Genomic DNA, 19,198 nt, shown 5'->3' on the forward strand with positions numbered 1-19,198 from the left:
TATAAGGTGGCAACATGTGCAACCAAGAAAGTTTTCTTCTCTGGACAAATTGCATTTGAAGATTCACATCTAGCTGAGCTGTTCAAAGTTCAGAGTAGTGAGAGGTTTAACTCAGATACCCTCCCCTCTGAACCCATTATTAGAATTTTAGTAGTTCACAGTGATGCTTTTGACAAACATCCTGCAGATAAAATCTCTCGCATAATTTATTTATTTACATTTATATGCTGCCCTTCTCACCCTGAAGGGGACTCAGAGCGGCTTACAAGATATATATGCATACAATATATTATATTATTAGCATAGTACAATATCAGTATTATATATTACTATATTGTACTACTATTAGTAATATTACATGTAATATACAATATATAATTATAATATTGTATTATTATTATTATTAGTGTTATATTGTATTACATTATAATATTATAATTATATGTATATAAAATATATTACATTACATTATATTATATTATTAGCATAGCACAGGAGGCAAGGTGGAACTGTCTTCTGCCCCCCCCCCCCCACTCTGGCCCAGAGCAGCAGTTGGTGCTGGGCGGAGGGGCCCATAAGAGCTTACTTAGAAACTGTCATTGGAGCAGAAGGCAACAATAAGATGTCCAGCAACTCTGTGAGTGGGATTACACTGGATCAGTTTCAATTGGTAAATATGTTTGATGTGGACAAGGTACTGGGGTGAGTAAAGAGAACAACCTGTTTTCTTGATCCTTTCCCTTCTTGGCAGTCCAGGGAGGAGATGCAATTCTATCTCAAATACAACAAATTATTAAGGCATCCCTCGGGAGGTGGGGGGGATTTTCCATCCTATTTTTAAAAAGGAGTAGTTAGAACGGTGTTGCCTCCATTTCTGCCCATCCATTCAAAAAGTTCAGAAACAGTGTCATGGCAAAGAGGGTAAAGGGGCTTCAAAGTTTCTTTTAGGTTCTCCCACCATGCAGCAAGCTTTTGCCTCTCACCATTCTACTTAGCAAAGGGGATGGTTAAGGTATTTTTTAATATATGTATTTTACAGAATGTTAAGCTATGAATAAGTCAGCCCAGGCTTTTTGGTTTGATTTTTGCACTAAAATATCTGGACTGATACAGTATGTGAGTATATAGGGTTAAGTATTCAACACAGGAAATGGGGTCAATCATATAGCAGTTAATCCCCATAATAAACGGTGGTTGTTATGTATCAATGCAGTGGCATTCATTTTGGTGTATGTATGAATAATGCTTGAGCTGTTTATTTACATGAAATGTTTTAAAATCCTAGATTGCACCTACTGACAGCACATATAATATACAGAGTAAATGTTGCTGTTGGCTGCTGTATTTGTTGCTGCAACTCTCAGAGGAGTCTCACCTCTGCAGGAGTCTACTGTATACCATGCAACTGTGGATAAGTCTACATAGGGACCACCAAACGCAGCATTGCCCAAACACAAATCAAGGAACATGAAAGGCACTGCAGACTACTTCAACCAAAGAAGTTAGCCATAGCAGAGCACCTGATGAATCAACCTGGACACAGCATATTGAGAACAAAGAAATGCTGGAGCACTCTAACCACCATGTCAGACTACACAGAGAAGCCACTGAAATCTACAAGCATGAGGACAATTTCAACAGAAAGGAGGAAACTGGGGTGCACCAGGAATGGGCAAACTGCATGATCTACACTATAGAATAAATGCAGTGGGTTGCAGTGAATTTTCCAGGCTGTATGGCCATGTTCCAGAAGCATTCTCTCGTGACGATTCATCTACATCTATGGCAGGCATCCTCAGAGGAAACCTCTGCATCCTCTGTTGGAAACTAGGCAAGGGAGGTTTATATATCTGTGGAATGTCCGGGGTGGGAGAAAGAACTCGTCTGCTGGAGGTAAGTGTGACTGTGAATGACCTTGATCAGCATTTAATGGCCTTGCCGCTTCAAAGCCTGGCTGGTTGCTGCCTGGGGGAATCCTTTGTTGGGAGGTGTTTGCTGGCCCTGATTGATTCTTATCTGGTTCACCTGCCTTTTTATTGTTGCTCTTTATTTACTGTCCTGATTTTAATTCAATCTGAGAAGTCAGTCACAGAAGAGCACCTGATGAACCAACCCGGACACAGCATATTATTTGAGAACACAGAAATCCTGGACCACTCTAATACCTACTTACCATGTCAGACTACACAGAAAAGCCATTGAAATCCACAAGCATGTGGACAATTTCAACAGAAAGGAGGAAAGCATGAAAATGAACAAAATCAGGCTGCCAGTATTTTAAAAACTCCAAAATCATAACAGTAAATCAAGAAAAACAGGGGAATTCCAGACAAGAAACAATCAGGGCCAGCTAATCACCTCCCAACAAAGAAGAGAAGGCTGTGATGAGATATGATAGCCATGTATAAATATGTGAGAGGAAGTCACAGGGAGGAGGGAGCAAGCTTGTTTTCTGCTTCCCTGGAGACTAGGACGCGGAACAATGGCTTCAAACTACAAGGAGATTCCATCTGAACATGAGGAAGAACTTTCTGACTGTGAGAGCCGTTCAGCTGCGGAACTCTCTGCCCTGGAGTGTAGTGGAGGGTCCTGCTTTGGAGGTTTTTAAACAGAGGCTAGATGGCCTTCTGTCAGGGGTGCTTTGAATGCAATATTCCTGCTTCTTGGCAGGGGGTTGGACTGGATGGCCCATGAGGTCTCTTCCAACTCTATGATTCTATGATTCCCCCAGGCAGTACGAAGCCAGACCTTGAAACTGCTAGGCCATTAAATGCTAATCAAGGTGGCCAATTGCAACATTCACACCTACCTCAAACAGAGTGTTCTGTCTCCTACCCTGGACATTGCAGAGATATATAAACCCAATTTTCCTAGTTTCCAACAGACCCTACAACCTCTGAGGATGCCTGCCGTAGATGTGCGCGAACATCAGGAGAGAATGCTTCTGGAACAGAGACATACAGCCTTAAAAACTCACAACAATCCAGCGATTCCTGCTATAATAGCCTTCGACAATACATAGCTCTCAGGGTTGTTTTTAACAGCCATACATTTCTGTTCTTTCATATCATTTAGTGGCAATTCCAAACACCAACAGCAGTATTTTATTCTCAACCAGCGATTGATTTTTTTTTTTTAAAAAAAAAAAGAAAAATCAAGAATAGATTGCAATGAAATAGCTATATAGTTCTATCCATGTGCTCCTTGGCTTTTCTTACTCCTCATTGCAGGACAAAAAGATTTCACTAAGATTTTTAATACCTATTTCTTAAAAGAAAGAAAGTGTGTCTATGCTAGAGCTCAGCCTCCAGAGCACTGAGCAAAAATACTGAAGAGGTTGTGATGCATTGCTGAGGCGGTTTGGGCCCATTAGCTTTTTGTATTATTGATATTGTTGATGTTTTTGATTATGATGTTTTTGGTTATTGCTAGATTGATATTTTAGATTGTGTCTTGAATTTTGAACCTTGTTCTTTCTATGTTGTACACCGCTGTGAATCACCCCCGGGATGAGAACAGTGGTATATAAGTAAAGTAAAGTAAAGTAAAGTAAAGTAAAGTAAAGTAAAGTAAAGTAAATAAATAAATAATAAAATCCTGAAAATTGTCTTCCAATTTTTTTTTAAATGATAAGGCTGAGGGCGGAAGAGGTCTTCTGGGAAGTCCCAAGGAATGTATGTAGCTCAAGGCTGCACTTTGCCCATGTCTGACCTAAGCAAACAGACATGGGGGGGGGGGGGGGACGGGGGGACACAGTAAGGGAAGGAAATAGGCAGATAATTACAATCTCAGATTGTTAAAAGAAGGAAAAAGAAATATGCTATGGGATACTTCTTGAAAAGTCCGGTAATTGGAACTGACTCTCATATATACTGTGAAGGGTTTCTACATGTAAGGACATTTATACATGTAGATGAGCATTTGGCCTGGCAAACAATTGAGTTCACCCAGACACAGGCTTGCCATTTCATTTTCTCCTTCTAAAAACGAAGCTTTAGCCTTCAAGGGTTGTGAGGGCAGAACGGGGGGGGGGGGGGGGGAGGCCACTACAAACAAGCAAGTTGTGTGTACTAAACCTCAGTGTTCTGCCCTAACTTGATCTCTTTGTTAAAGCTTTCCGTCTTAAACCATACAAGCAATTGACACAAAGCTGATCCTTGACCGGAAGTCAGGCTTTTTTGATGCAGTACACTAATTAAACACTGATAAGCAGGGGATAACAGGTATTTAGTGGCTCTGGAATTAATTTTGCTAAATTCATGTCTGCACGAGCATGGACAGAAATACGCATTGTTCAGAAAATAACTGGTGAACTGGAAAAAACTAGGTTACAGTATAAATACAAGCATTAGTAGTCTTGACAAGCTGATTTATCCTGGGGTAGGGTTTAAATAATGTCTAGTAAGTGATCTTATATCTTCATAATTTGAATTAGCAATGAAACCATGAAGCAAGAAACTGTTCATGTGCTACAGAATTTATTTTCTAGGTCAGCAAAATTATTGCCTCTCTCAGGGTGTGAGAAATTATGACTCACTGTTGGTATATGACATGAGTTTAACGCAAAGTGCCTACTGATTTCAGACTTGAAATTTTAGAAATGCAGGAAAATTCCATATGACTTTGTGGTGTGTTTGTTTTCCAATTTATGGTGACCTTAAGGTGACCCTAAGGCAACCCTATCACAAGCAGTTCTTGGCAAGATTTGTTCAGAGGGGATTTACTTTTGACTGAGACTGAGAGTGACTTGCCCAAGGTCACTTGATGGCTTTCAATGGCTGAGTCAGGGTTTGACACTTAATATCTATAGTTAAGAAGTCCAAACTGTGGGACACTTTGACAAGACAGAAGGAAGATGGTAGAGGGAGGAGAAAGGGAGAACTTTGTGAAGTGCATTTTTGGAAGAAAGAAGTCTGGAAAGGAAGTAAAAAGAACATGAAAAAGTGAGCCTTGCAATTCCATGCAAGTGGACAATGTCATTTATTTACTGAGCAAAATACCAAGGAAGGATATTGAAAGGAAGTGATATCTTGGTTGCCTACTGATTTTTTTTGGTTCCACACAATTTCTACAATTTCAATCTTACCTTCCTTTTAGCAGATCAGTTGTGAAAATTGAGTGCACGTAAAACTGTATAATGACAACTATTTGTCTGTAGGTGGATTCTGCTGCCTAAGAACAATTCTGAAGTATTCACCTTTGCAGTTCATTTGCACAATCATATTAATCTGGAATATTGCCCTGAAACAATCTTGAATCTTATCTGCTTTGCACTGGGGCTTTCAGGACACTTCAGTTCCTTTTAGATTATCCCAGGCCAAACACCAGCTACTGTTCATTTCTCGGAAATTCAGTATGTTATTCATTCTATTCCAGACACAGAATTTGTGACTTGCCATGTATATTTGAGAATGAAATGACTGATAGATCTTTTGCAGTTGTCTATAATGCATTTTTCTACGGTAAATCTCAGGTGAATCTAAAACAAGTCAGATCTGGAAAGTTAACCGTCACTGAGTAAACTGAGCTTTGCCTTCTAATTACTACAGAAGTCAGAGCAGCAAACCAGTTTCTGCCTCAAACATGTTTATAAGTACAATTAACAGATCAAACAGAGATCGTGTTTATCCTGCCTTTAAAGAGCCCATAACTTTAAGAGAAGATGAACCAGCATACCCCACCCCTATTCATCCACTGGTTTCCATTGGTTATTCTCTTCTTTCACCTGCTATGGGACAAAAACTCTTAAGGCCCTACTTGCCACAGCAAAATAAACTGGGGTATTTATCACCCTTCCTTACATCTGACATTTAAGAAATAAGACAGGCTCCTTGACATGAAAACTGACTTTATTTTTAAGATGGGTTGACAACTGTCTATCTGGCAGTGGTCCCACGCTTTTCACATTTGTCTCATAAAACAGTTGGCAGATGACACCTTTCTGTGCAGTGAGACACAGTAGTGGCAAAAGATTCATGCATTAGGTATCTGCTAAAAAACGTGTTAAAGATTTCAGGGGTGCATATAGAAAGCAGACTGGTTGAAATTAGCACTGCTGAACCTAGCGGTGTCAAGTGGCTTGTTTCAAAGGACGGCTCCTTCTTCCATGTTCTAGATCTTGTTGTGCAACCCTGGAAACACTAAAATACACTTCTAAGTCAAGAATGCTCTAGTATACCTGACTTCTGCATTTCAAGTGTTATAGTGAAAAGCAAGTTTGAATTTAACTGAATTACCCCTGAGCTACTAAAGCCAGAGTAATAGAAGAAGCAATGGATCCCCTTCTCCAGTATTGCACCCAAACTGATGCACAAATGCTATAGCATCTATGCTCATCTTTCTCCAACCAATCTCTGCAGTAGTAAGATTAACTGATGGCTGTACCAATAAATAAATAGGCACACAATGTACAATTGACTGTCACAATGAGGGAGAAAAGATCAGCAAGTTGAAGAGATTGTTTGATATCAAAAACTGAGATTGGCAGCTAAGACATACTAAAGGGACTAGCAAGACGCTCCCATCCAAATGTACAGAATTGTTGGAGGCTACAGACAATGCGGTTGCTATTGCCTGTTTTTGGTTAAAAGATATTTAGCCACTTGTGCCCCTTCTATTTTCCTAGTTTTATTCTAATTTATGCAATGCTTTTGATATGAAATAAATAAAAATAAATCCAAATGTATCCATACAACTCTGCAGACTACATTTTACCTTCATTTGAACTTTCATCTTGCCGTGTTGTTTCTCAGCCTGGTGCTCTATGGATCAGAATTACACTTATAAATTGCCAGTGTGCCCTGTCTCTTTTCCAGTCATGCAGGCTCTCCAGTGTTGACAGGAGGAAAGGAAATCCACTTAAATCTCAAGAGTTTGCTTGATCCTTGAACCACACAAGAGAATGGTTAATGTTCCACTTTTCCCTGTTCATGATTGGCAGCTGCCTTAATGGCTAGGTTTTTCAGAGCTTTTATACCAAGTTTCTTCACCCCATAACACTGAAGCAAGAGACAAGCCAAGGCATGTGGTATGATTTTCCTGGCAGTGCTCTATGCAGTTTGTTCTATATTCCTCCTCAACTTATGTTTCTTCTTCTTTGCAATGGGAAGGATACTGTGGAGTTCCTCAGTACACTTAAGATCAAAATAATAAACAAGAGAACCAAGTTTCAAAGAGACTTTATTGGGAACCTGTCAAACAGGGTTGGGTCAGGCCAACCAGTCAGCCAATCTCAGTTTTCACTTTGAAAGGGAGCTGGCCTCTGAGATGGTATATAGCTGCAGTCACGTTTTCAAGATTCTCTGCAACACATGGTTTGAGAGCCTTGCGTGAACTGTGACACAGAAGTACTTTGCTTTGTGATTTCCAAAGAGCAAGGGTTTCTCAAGATAAAGACAGGAGGATCCGAATTAAAGAGTAAAATGTCATCATTCTGTCGTCCTTATGTTTGGATCTCTCACTGGGCATTGTTCATGAGAACCCTGTGAACCAGACTCCCAAATTGACAACTTCCACCATATGTCAGACAATACCTATCATACCTAGCCAGACATATTAAGGATGATGGGACCTGGCTTACATCCAATCTGAAAGGACCCAAGTTAATAATTGACATTATTAGCTTAATGATTAACATAATCCACAAATGTGTTTACAATTACAAATATATATTCGGCATTTCTTCAATTCTAAGACTTTTTTCAATGTATAGATTAGAGGAGTGTTATTAAAAGAAGAAGTGTGGACATATAGTGTTCTCTAAAGGGAGTGGGGAGATAAGTAAAAACTAGCAGGCAATAATTATGAGGGTCGTAGAATATTTCTAGTAGTTGTGTGTCCAGAATGTGTTTATTAGCGTAGGTATGTTGTATGATAGGGAGAATACCTTAGGTATAATTATGTTAGTTGTTTAATTTAGTTTCATAAATTATGAAAATCTCTCTTAATTGAACTGTCTCTGTTCTCTTTATTCTTTATTTCTGAATAAAAAAAATAATTATAACAACTTTAAAAACAGGGTGTCTGAGAATCACAAGTGTGCTCTATCTATCTATCTATCTATCTATCTATCTATCTATCTATCTATCTATCGTTCCCAACCCGTGGTACATGGACCACCAGTGGTACACAAGAACTAAAATATGGTCCCCAGCCTCACCATTACTATGCTGTTGAAACAAGAGTGACTGGTCTCGTGAAATCCTTATAGTTCCAAGGCTATATTAAATATGGTTTTCTGTGTGTGAGTACATGGTGACTGCTGGATGGCATATGCTCTGTATCAGAAACTAGAACTGATGTGGTCTATCCAATGCAATTTTATGAATCAACACCCCAAATAACCAAACCATATTTAAAGGTGACCAAAAACTGATTTATAACCCTTTTGGAAATAATGTTGGAGAGTGGTCCCTGGTCAAAAAAAGGTTGGGAACCACTGCTCACTCTCTCCCCCCCCCCCCAATATACACACATATAGAGGGGGGGGAGCACTTGTGATTCTAAAATACTGTTTCTCTCTTTCTCTCTCTGTGTATATAGATATATATTGAGAAAGAGAACATTTTTGGTGGAAATTACTGCATTGTACAATCAATGGTGTCTTAAAATTGAAGAATTATGATATGTAACTAAGTAAAGATTAAATCTCTAAAGCAAGAATTCTCTCAACTCTAAATGTTTGTTTCCAAAGGGCACTAAATCCAAAAATATTGAAAAATGAGCTATAGGTGGCAGCTAGTAGTAGAATATTATGTACAGACCAAAACTATCAAGATATATCAAATCACTCTGGTAGAGGGCTTGGAAAAAATGCATTTTATAGCAAAGGAATTAATCTCCTCAGCACATTCTTTTCTATTCCTGTAAAATTTGTTCAGATGGGTTTGGTACATTTTGGAAACAAGCTCTACAAAAGAAAACTACCTCATTCAGCTTAAAGATGAGTGAAGAGGAACTGCTTAATACCTTTCTTTTGCTGAGTATACAGAATTTTAAAACAACTTCCATTCCTCCCGTGGGGACAAGGCCTACAGCTTGTGTCTTTCATTACCTGTCCACTGCTTGAACCTGAGACTTTCTGTGTGCAGAGCAAATCCTCTGTTATGATCCCATGTTTTAAGAGGGGAAATGCAAGGGGCTTCCTTAAACCTTCCTCCTTTTGCCATATTCTCTACAAAATATTCACAGTGGAAATTTTGGCTTCAGAAATACTTTGTATTCTTGTGCTAAAAACACTCTCAGAGCAAGTATTATCGAAGAGGAGGAAAGGGGAAAGAACTCTGTTTGGGATGCTAGAATGCTATTACCAGCCAACAATAGGTGGACAAATATTCAATAGATACAAGGTAATCTGCCTATGTTTCTATGCAGTCAGTCTCTTGCTTTAGATTTTTTTTTAAAACCTACTGAATGTAATGCATGACTAAAAAAACATTTGAATAGGCAGTTTCAGTTACTACAGAGCTCTTAGGAACAACCAATATGGAAAATTACAAGTTAATGCACCTGACAGTTTTCCAGTCAAGAGGTTTGACCAGAAAGATCACCTAAAACAAAAAAGTAATCAAATATAAGCTACTGACCTAAATCACACAGGCATGTCAATCACTTGGAAACTGAAAGGTTGATGGTGGGTCATGAGAAATGCACAGGGCAGCAGGATATAGTTTAAATGCAATATCAATTCTTAACAGAATAACAAAAAGTAGTAACCTTGTCAAAATATACATCACAAATCTCTACTTGCACAGTGGAATTCTCCATATTTGAACTCAGAGGTCCTGTGTGTTCAGCGAAGTCAACTTTCTGGCAAAATCTGAATATTCCTACAGACTATCCTCAAGGTTTCTATGGAATTACTCTTGTCATTTCCCCCCAACTTTCAAAAGATGACTGCTGTTTAAATATCTTTAACATATTTTAGTGACCTTTTCAGAATATATTTTTCAAGTTATACCTATTTTATATGTAAATACTTCTCTATTACTGGCTTGTAATTTATTGACTAAATATATAATGAATATATATAACAACAACAACTTTATTTTTATACTCTGCCTCCATCTCCCCGAAGGGATTTGGGACAGCTTACATGTTTGACCTACTATACTTTTATTTCCAAAAATTGTAAGAATGATCCAGAATCAAAAGGCTTTCTTACATGTAAGTACCAGATAAAATTATTACACTAAAGACTCATATGTATTTCTGTAAGTTTTGGTTTTAGTCCATGGTTCAATTTGAGTATTGTACCTTAACTCTCATTTTTAAAGGAATTATCCCCTTCTCTGAGTAGAATGGCAACAGGCAAGATCTTATCCCAACCTGGACAAGCCTGAAAGAAGCAGCGATCCCCTCTGCTCTTTGCCGTAGTGCTACGTATGGCCTCTTTGAATGCCTGGCAGGGAAATGCCAGCAGCAGTGGCCAGGGATGGCTGGCTCCCTAGGATGGTATCGGTACCTCTCCATCCCCATGACCCTCAACTTATCCATGAATCATATCAAAAATCCACAATTTTGACCCCCAAACCTGCTCTTGATTTATACAGAGGCATGTAAGTTAATGAGCAAATTGCTCTGCATCTGAATACCTATGTCGCAAGATTGCTGAACTACTAACACATAAGCAAAATCACTAAATTTGAGGTGGCTGTGAATTTTCATAACTAGGTTTGACTTAAAACAGTTTTTATTTAATTAGAATGAAAATAATCTTTAATACTTTCATTGACAAATTCTTAATTCGATTCAGTCCTCATCTATATGCATGCAATGAACTACTCTAATTCAAGATAGTTCGTTTTATTGCTCAAATATTCCTATGTTGTTTAACACTATTTCCAAATGCTTCTGTATAGCTTTACAAGCTAAATTGGCATTCCAGAGAGCTGTCAGAACAAGAGTGTTTTCATTTTACGTTTGCTCCCATAAAGATATTAGCAATATTTATAATCCTCTTCTATTTAGAAAAAATATCACATATTTATTTCAAAAGTAGTACTCCATAACAAAACTTAAAGCATTACAATAGAAAAGATGCTTACTTACCTTCATCTTCATCACGAAAAAATAACATTTCTGAAGCCTTCAGTAAGGGGACTTCAGACTGAAGTTTCCATCTACCTCACAATCAGATAAAGCATGCTTAGCCCTAGCAGCAAATGGAAACAATGCTGAAAAGCAATTATTACAAATTTCCATGTGCTTACACTTAAAGGCTTTTAATGGGAGAGAGGAAAGAGATGGACTCTGAAAACACTGGTGAAGTATTTGCACTGCAATTAAACTGACGAGACTATCACCTTGTAATCAGGAACATGTGACTTGATCTGGTTTCCAGTTTATATACCACATTAGGGGAATGATTAACATTCATAATGTGACGTTTAATAGTCCCAGCGACTTGGTTCAGAATAAAAGCTTTCCAATGAAAAGATTCAAATTCGAATAGTTTACTAGATTTCTTTACTGCCACTTGAAGTGTACTGTGTCAAGACAACCACCTTAGACTGCAAGTGACAATCTGGATGGTACTAAATCTTGTTTTATAGAATATGTGTGTGTGTGTGTGTGTGGTGGAGGCTCCTTCTTTAGGGGCTTTTAAACAGAGATGGGATGGCCATCTGTCTGGGGTGCTTTGAGTGCAATTTTCCTGCTTCTTGGCAGGGGGTTGGACTGGATGGTCAACGAGGTCTCTGTGTATGCCTTCAGGTTACCTGTCAACCTATGGTGACCCCATACATTTCACAGGATTTTCTTAACTGTACAATATTCAGAGATGGATTTGCCCCTTTCTTCCTCTGAAATATAGCCTACATCTATATTTGTTGGTAGTCTCCTATCCAAGTATTCACTAAGACTGATCCAGCTTAGCTTCCAAACCAGACAGGATCTCTGGCTTTTAGGGTATTTGGGGCTTTATATTTGCTCTATCTATATATAGATGGGAGACTGCGAGACATTTGTGGGATTAACCACAAAATAAGTGGTAACCATTATATTCAGAATATTGTTTGTTGTAGGCAAAGGTGTTCTTTAAATTCAGGTTAAACACTGAACTACCAAGTTTAGTTTGCCAGATTACCCTTGATGAAAATCCAGGGAGCACAGTAAAGAAAATTCCATGCCCCAAATACAGTGCATGCATTGCATTGATTCTAACTAGAAAATGTGTCAAATCATATATTCCAACTCAAGCTCTTGCTCATGATAGAAACATTTTATCCATATTAAAAATGTGACATTATTAACTAGTAATTCTTTCTACAAACATAACTTCTCTAATCTGTTTTGTCACTTCTATATTCTTTTATTTCATTCTAAGATTTCGTTATACTTTTTTGATATGTGATTCACAATATGGATCTAATGCAGGAAAAAGAGCAACATTTAAGATTCTCCAGAGATCCAAGGATAATCTTCCCATACTCCTGACTGAACATCTGGAAGACGATGGAAAACAATTGGAAGAGACGGAGTGTATTTCCTTCCAAACACTTCAATACAGGAATGAAAATGAAATATTTCTATATATTTTCTTCTTAAATGCTAAAGAAGGAATATGCATATGCCACACCTGATGGGGTTGTAACCCTAAATCCTAGGAGCAAGCATCACAGAACTCATACCATCAATGTTATGAGTATGAACTCACTAGGCTTGTTTTGAGAAGACGTATCACAACGAACCTCTCTGTGTTATGAGTACACCTAGTATATTACCTGGATAAAAAGAAAGGGTCAAGTATGAACTTCTAAATAATGGAAAGGCAATTAAAAAAAGTTCACATCCACAATTACACATGAGTCTATCTTTTCTTTCATAGAGGAACATTATATGTATACAAACATATTCAGTCAAATGTGAACCCAAGTGCTGGAAATAGCACCCCTGTGTTTATTGACAAAGCATCCAGGTGCACAATGAAAATGAGATTGCCACTAGGAAGATTACTACACATTTAATAAAAATAGGATTTTTCTCCCTCTAAAGGTTTTTATAAAATATGGAAAAGTTATAATATAGAAATGCTCATTATTTGATTGAAAAAGAAACAACTGTCTGAAGTATAAAGACACAGTTATTGATTTCAGTAAGTCACATTGATGCAATGCTAAAGGACATTTATACTAATGTCAATGTAAAAATATAACACAAGCTACAAAAACTATGAACAGGGTGGAAATCTTCAGGACCACAATTTTCCTCATTTAGCAAAAAAAAAATTGTGCTCAATGGTTTTTATTGCTCTTGATAGTTCCTTTCCCTATCCATTAGGTTATATGTATTTGTTAAACCAAAGTATTCTGAACTCTTAACATCAGTTATAAACTCCCAATTAAAGATATAATGAAGTTACCTTCAGCAAGTATATGAAAACTGTTATAATTACTGGCAGAAAATGACTGCCACAATAATATTCATTCTGTGTAGAAGTGTGCATTTTTATTGTTGATGTTGTTTCTAGTTTGGTTGTTCTAACAAAGACAACACAAATCTCTTTGATGCCATATCAGTTGGCTACACATTAAAACACCCTTCTGAAGCACTTTCTGTTGTTCAACTTCACTTTACTGGTTATGAAGTAGTCTTTTTGTAAATACCAGTTTTCAAATATTTCTTTAAATCTCTGAGCCTTGCATTCCCTTCATAAAGCTTCCATAAGCAGTCTTTTGATGAATTCTACTACAGTTCCTTCCTTTCAAGAACAGTTATTCTTCCTTCAAAGTCTGCTTTCGCCTTCAAAGTTTTACCTCTGCTTACTTTTCCAAGCAAAACCAAAACAGAATAGATTCTTTTCTGCATTGCAGATTTGCAAAAATAATATTTTTCAGGTTTCCATTTCCGACAGGCCAATGCTGCTGGAGTCTCTGTCAGCTACTGCACTCTCATTTTCTAAATCCAGAATATCAGACAGATTGATGGTGGGTAAAGGAGATCTCCAGTATTGGAAAGAATTGTAGTGCCAAACATCATCTTCATTCTATGAAAATAAAATAAACAGGTATCACTGCAGCAATAATTAAATAACAACAAAAAATATCTGCAGATAAAAACCTACATATCAAGAATAAAACCCTTACATTTATGGGATCTTACAGTTTAAAGAAAACAAGAGGCTGTACTCAAAGAAACAATTTATATAATGGAAATAGGACCACAAATGCAGTAAAAAAAATTCTAGTTATCCTTATTGCAGAGGTCTGTACTGCTATGAAAAGAAGTCGTTTTATTTTTCAGCGAAATAGGGGCAGATGTATTCACACCTGGACTTCCATATCCTTTACTGGATTATAGTCTGCTACATTACGTGCTGGGGGGAGGAGTCTCCTCTAGCATTAAGTGTAACTGATGTCATAATACAGTTGTGTTACATTGGAATAGCAGTAAGCAATCACTAGTTAAAACACCAACATCACAGGGGCTCTACTAGTCAGTTTATTACATTTCTTTCTGGTTTCCAGCTACTCCATTCCAATAACTTCAAATGTTTATCTACTTGACCTGGCCTTAAGCAACATCTTTCTCTCCTGTCTTTGTCCCCCAACAAACATTAAAATTGAACTTCTTACTTCTTCACCATATCCACAAATTTTGCCTTTCTACGTCTATTTACACATAAACTTTGCCTATAAAAGCCTGTTCTCGGACACTTTACTCCATGCAACTGAAGGAATAGGCTATGTCTTAGGCCCGTCGCAAACTCTGTTCCTGCGGGAGAAAACCTTGCTAGCATGTCCCTGACGTCACGAGACTCCGCCTCTCGCCCCGTCCCTTTCTCCGCCCCTTTCTCTTTGCCAGCGTGGTTTTTCCTTTGCTAGGGCAGCATTGCCCGCATTTTCTCTCAGTTGGCAGAATTCAACTGAGAGAAAATGCGGGCAACGCTGCCCTAGCAAAGGAAAAACCACGCTGGCAAAGAGAAAGGGGCGGAGAAAGGGGCGGGGAGAGAGGCGCAGGCTCATGACGCCAGGGACTTGCTAGCAAGGTTTTCTCCCGCAGGAACCTAGTTTGCGACGGCTCTTAGAAAACTTACGCTACCAACTTCTTTCTTTTAGCTAGTTTCAAAGTGCAACAGGATCTTGAATATAGTTTAGCTTGTACTCCCTCTACTGGATTAACTAATGCACAAAAATCATATTCTGTGAAATCAATTCTCTGAAAAATAAAACAAGAATTTAGAATCTATCGGCTTTGGCTGGTTTTGTGACTGTCAGAACCATGCTCTCCCATTACAGGGCAGATGTTGCAGCTGATTCTGGCAGCACCTCTCAAATATTGAATTTTAACCCTGTGAAAGGCAAAACACTGGTCGGAATTAAAGTGAGGATAAGGCTAACCTTAGTTCTCTCTCTGCTAAGTACTTGGAATACAAAAGAAAAGCAGGAAAGCACTATTCACAGAAAAAAGGAAAGGAAAATTCCTCACGCAGAATTAAGTTGCAAAGTGCAAATACCAGGCTGAAAAGACTTCATTTTAAAAGTCTGAAATATGCTGTTCTGCTAAAATCAGAACAACCAGAGCTATCATTCTCCACTTCTTCTTTTGGAGCAATGTTTCTCAACCTGTGGGTCCCCAGATGCTTTGATCTTCAACTCCCAGAAATCCTAACAGCTGGTAAACTGGCTGGGATTTCTGGGAGTTGTAGGCCAAAACACTTGGGGACCTACAGGTTGAGAACCACTGTCCTAGACTTTTAGCATTGTCAACTAAACAAAGACAAGCTCAACGCATTATTTATTTTGTTTAATTTTATTTATTCATTTATTGCTTCTTTCTCCCATCCCAAGCTGGACAAATGAAGCAAAGACACATTGGCTGGATATTCAAAGACTCGAGAATGTGGCAAGTACATCCACAAACTCACTTGTCTTGGTCTGCTTCCTCCAGTTCAGACCAGAAGTAGAAATGGAAACATTTTGCCTTGTTTTGCCTCTAGCGTTTGATGTTTTCAAATGCCCAGTGAACATAAAAATAAACATATCAAAACCATGTGTTTTCTACCTGAAAGACAGAAAGTGAAAGCAAAGACTCGCTTTGTCCCAACACCTGCGCTCAGGATGAACAAAAATAGTTCTTAGTCCTTAGGATAGCGAGTTGTTGTTATTAATTGAGTGAAAAAGGGGAACCAGGAAGACAGAGTGCCATCACTCCCCAGAGTGTGGTGGAGGCTCCTTCTTTGGAAGCTTTTAAACAGAGGCTGGATGGCCATCTGTCAGGGGTGATTTGAATGCAATATTCCTGCTCCTTGGCAGGGGGTAGGACTGGATGGCCCATGAGGTCTCTTCCAATTCTTTGAATCTATGATTCTATGTCTCCTGGGTCATCAGTTGGGAGCCTCTATTATATATACAGTAATATAAAATACTAATATTGTGCTGTGCTAATATAATATATATATATATATTATATTATATATATAATATAATATATTGCATACACATATAATAGTGATAATATTATAATGTAATACAATATAACACTAATAATAATACAATATAAGAATTTTATATTTCATATTACATGTAATATTACTAATAATATTACAGCAGAGTGGTATAGTACAATATAGGGCAAAAGCTGGGACCCAATGATGGTTGTGCTACACAGGTCAGAATTAGAGACGCGAAGACGTGCGCGAGAATGTTAAGTTTATAGCACACTTCATCAAGAAATTAAGTTTGAGTGATAGTGAAGGATGGTAAAAAAAGGCAGTTAGCAATAGTTAAGTTTATAGCACGCAACAGCATCTCTCTTGCTGTGCGAGTCTAATTCTGACCTGTGTTGTGCAACCAGCATTGGGTCCCAGCTATCATACTTTTGCCCAATATAATAATATATAATATTAATATTGTGTTGTGCTAATAATATAATATATTATATACACATATAATATTGATATTATAATGTAATACAATATAATACTAATAAAAATACAATATAATAATGTTATATTTCATATTACATGTAATATTACTAATATTACAGTATAGTGGTATAGTACAATATAGTAATATATAATACTTATATTGCTCTATGCTAATAATATATTGGCTATACATATATAATACTAATATTGCTCTATGCTAATAATATATTGGCTATACATATTGATATTATAGAATCAAAGAATCAAAGAGTTGGAAGAGACCTCAAGGGCCATCCAGTCCAACCCCCTGCCAAGAAGCAGGAATATTGCATTCAAATCACCCCTGACAGATGACCATCCAGCCTCTGTTTAAAAGCTTCCAAAGAAGGAGCCTCCACCACACTCCGGGGCAGAGAGTTCCACTGCTGAACGGCTCTCACAGTCAGGAAGTTCTTCCTCATGTTCAGATGGAATCTCCTCTCTTGTAGTTTGAAGCCATTGTTCCGCGTCCTAGTCTCCAGGGAAGCAGAAAACAAGCTTGCTCCCTCCTCCCTGTGGCTTTCTCTCACATGGCTATCATATTTCCTCTCATCCTTATCTTCTTCAGGCTAAACATGCCCATTATACTGTAATACAATATACTAATAATAGAATATACTAATTTTATATTTCATATTACATGTAATATTACTAATATTACAGTATAGTGGGATAGTACAATACAGAAATATATAATACTAACATTGTTCTATGCTAATAATATATCGTATATACATATAATATTGATAATATTATAATGTAATACAATATAGTACTAATAATAAAATATACTAATTTTATATTTCATATAAATGTAATATTACTAATAATATTACAGTATAGTGGTATTGTACAATATAGTAATATATAATACTAATATATTACTTATGGCTTCTTGCGGGAATTCCGATTAGATGCCCACATAACACCAATCTTACTACAGCTGCATTGGTTACCAATTGAGCACCGGATCACTTTCAAAGTGATGATACTCACCTTTAGGGCCTTGCATGGTCTGGGGCCAATGTACCTGAGGGACCGCCTCACCCCCTACCAACCCCAGAGATCCCTCCGTTCTGCGGTCCAAGATCTATTGGAAATTCCCAGTGTCAAGACCTTGCGCTTAACAGCAACCAGACACAGAGTCTTCACAGCAGTGGCACCATCACTCTGGAAAACTCTGCCACCTGAAATCCGTGCCTTGCGGGACTTATCAGCTTTCCGCAGGGCATGTAAGACATATCTGTTTTGACAGGCCTTTGATCTCTGATATTGTTGTTTTTAAATTGTGTTAGATTTTAGCCTGTTCTTGTAAGCCGCTCCGAGCCCCAGGGGCGTGGCGGCATATAAGTTTGAATTATAAATAAATAAATATTGTTCTATGCTAATAATATAATACCTTGTATGTACATATCACCTGTAAGCCGCTCTGAGTCCCCTTCGGGGTGAGAAGGGAGGCATATAAATGTCGTAAATAACTAAATAATAAACAGAACACCCCCCCCCCCCTTTAATTCAAATATGCATTTGTGGTGCTATTTATCATGACCTGGCTGAAAACCCAAGGTTTGAAAATGTAGAGAGTAAATGCATGGGATAGGAGACTTCTTTAAGAGAGGAAAGTGAGATAGAAATAATAATAGTAATAGTAATGATAAGAGTAACTACAAGCATGGGGATAGGAGTTCCCTTTAGGAGAGGAAAATAGGATAGAAATAATAATAAGAAGAATAACAGTAATGATAAGAGCAACTGCAAGCATGGAAGAGGAGTCCCCTTTAAGAGAGGTAACAATACAGGAATGGGAAGGGCAGGTTTCCAAGCGCGGCCTGCGCTCACGCCTCCCTCTCTTGCCCGCCTCTCTCACCTCCTGGGCCGGGGAGGCTGCCAACTCTTTCTCCTCCTCCTTTTCCGGGCCCCCCCTTGCCTCCTCCTCCGCCGCGCGCCGCTTGCTCTGCCCGGCTGCTTCTTCCTCGTGGCCGCCCCCTCCTCTTCCTCCTCCCCCTCCCTCTCCCCTCCCGCCTTTCTCCATCGCTTCCCTCTTGCGCTTGAGGCGGCAACCGCTTTCCCCGCTCGGCAGCGCCGCGCATCGCAGCTCCAGATCGATCCGCCGGCGCTTCGGCCTCGGCGCGTGAGGGAAGAAGCGCGCGCAGGGAGGCCCGAGCGCCAACGCCTCCGCCCTTCGCTTGGCCATGGCGCGCGACCCTCGCGGAGGGTGATGCCAGGAGAGAAGAGAAGAGAAGCGGCACGCGCGCGGGCCCCAAGAAGGAAGGGGCGTGCTCGTTCCTCACA

General features: G+C 38.6%; 2 protein-coding genes across 2 annotated transcripts in view; both read right to left on the reverse strand.

Moving 5' to 3' along the window:
* The window catches only part of TRPM6 (transient receptor potential cation channel subfamily M member 6), an 89,603-nt gene extending 70,405 nt beyond the window's left edge, over window positions 1-19,198 (reverse strand). Inside the window, exons 1-2 of the mRNA XM_060759690.2 lie at window positions 18,774-19,198; window positions 11,050-13,984 (exon numbers count right to left, since the gene is read on the reverse strand). Of these exons, the coding sequence (XP_060615673.2) occupies window positions 11,050-11,061 (12 nt within the window). The 5' untranslated portion in view covers window positions 11,062-13,984; window positions 18,774-19,198. The remainder of the gene's footprint in view (window positions 1-11,049; window positions 13,985-18,773) is intronic.
* On the reverse strand, window positions 13,832-19,100 carry C2H9orf40 (chromosome 2 C9orf40 homolog). The gene is made up of 2 exons (XM_060762187.2): window positions 18,774-19,100; window positions 13,832-13,984 (listed from the first exon to the last, which is right to left on the reverse strand). The coding sequence occupies exons 1-2, from the start codon at window positions 19,098-19,100 to the stop codon at window positions 13,832-13,834; spliced, it is 480 nt and encodes a 159-aa protein (XP_060618170.2).

This window comes from Anolis sagrei, chromosome 2 (assembly GCF_037176765.1).
Source record: "Anolis sagrei isolate rAnoSag1 chromosome 2, rAnoSag1.mat, whole genome shotgun sequence".
NCBI classification, from domain to species: domain Eukaryota; kingdom Metazoa; phylum Chordata; class Lepidosauria; order Squamata; family Dactyloidae; genus Anolis; species Anolis sagrei.

Excerpts from the sequence above, each read along its gene's own strand:
- C2H9orf40 (XM_060762187.2), bottom strand. The coding sequence starts at position 19,100 with ATGGCCAAGCGAAGGGCGGAGGCGTTGGCGCTCGGGCCTCCCTGCGCG. Across the intron at positions 13,985-18,773 it reads CAGCCTCCCCGGCCCAGGAG|AATGAAGATGATGTTTGGCA; the intron begins GTGAGAGAGGCG and ends TTATTTTCATAG.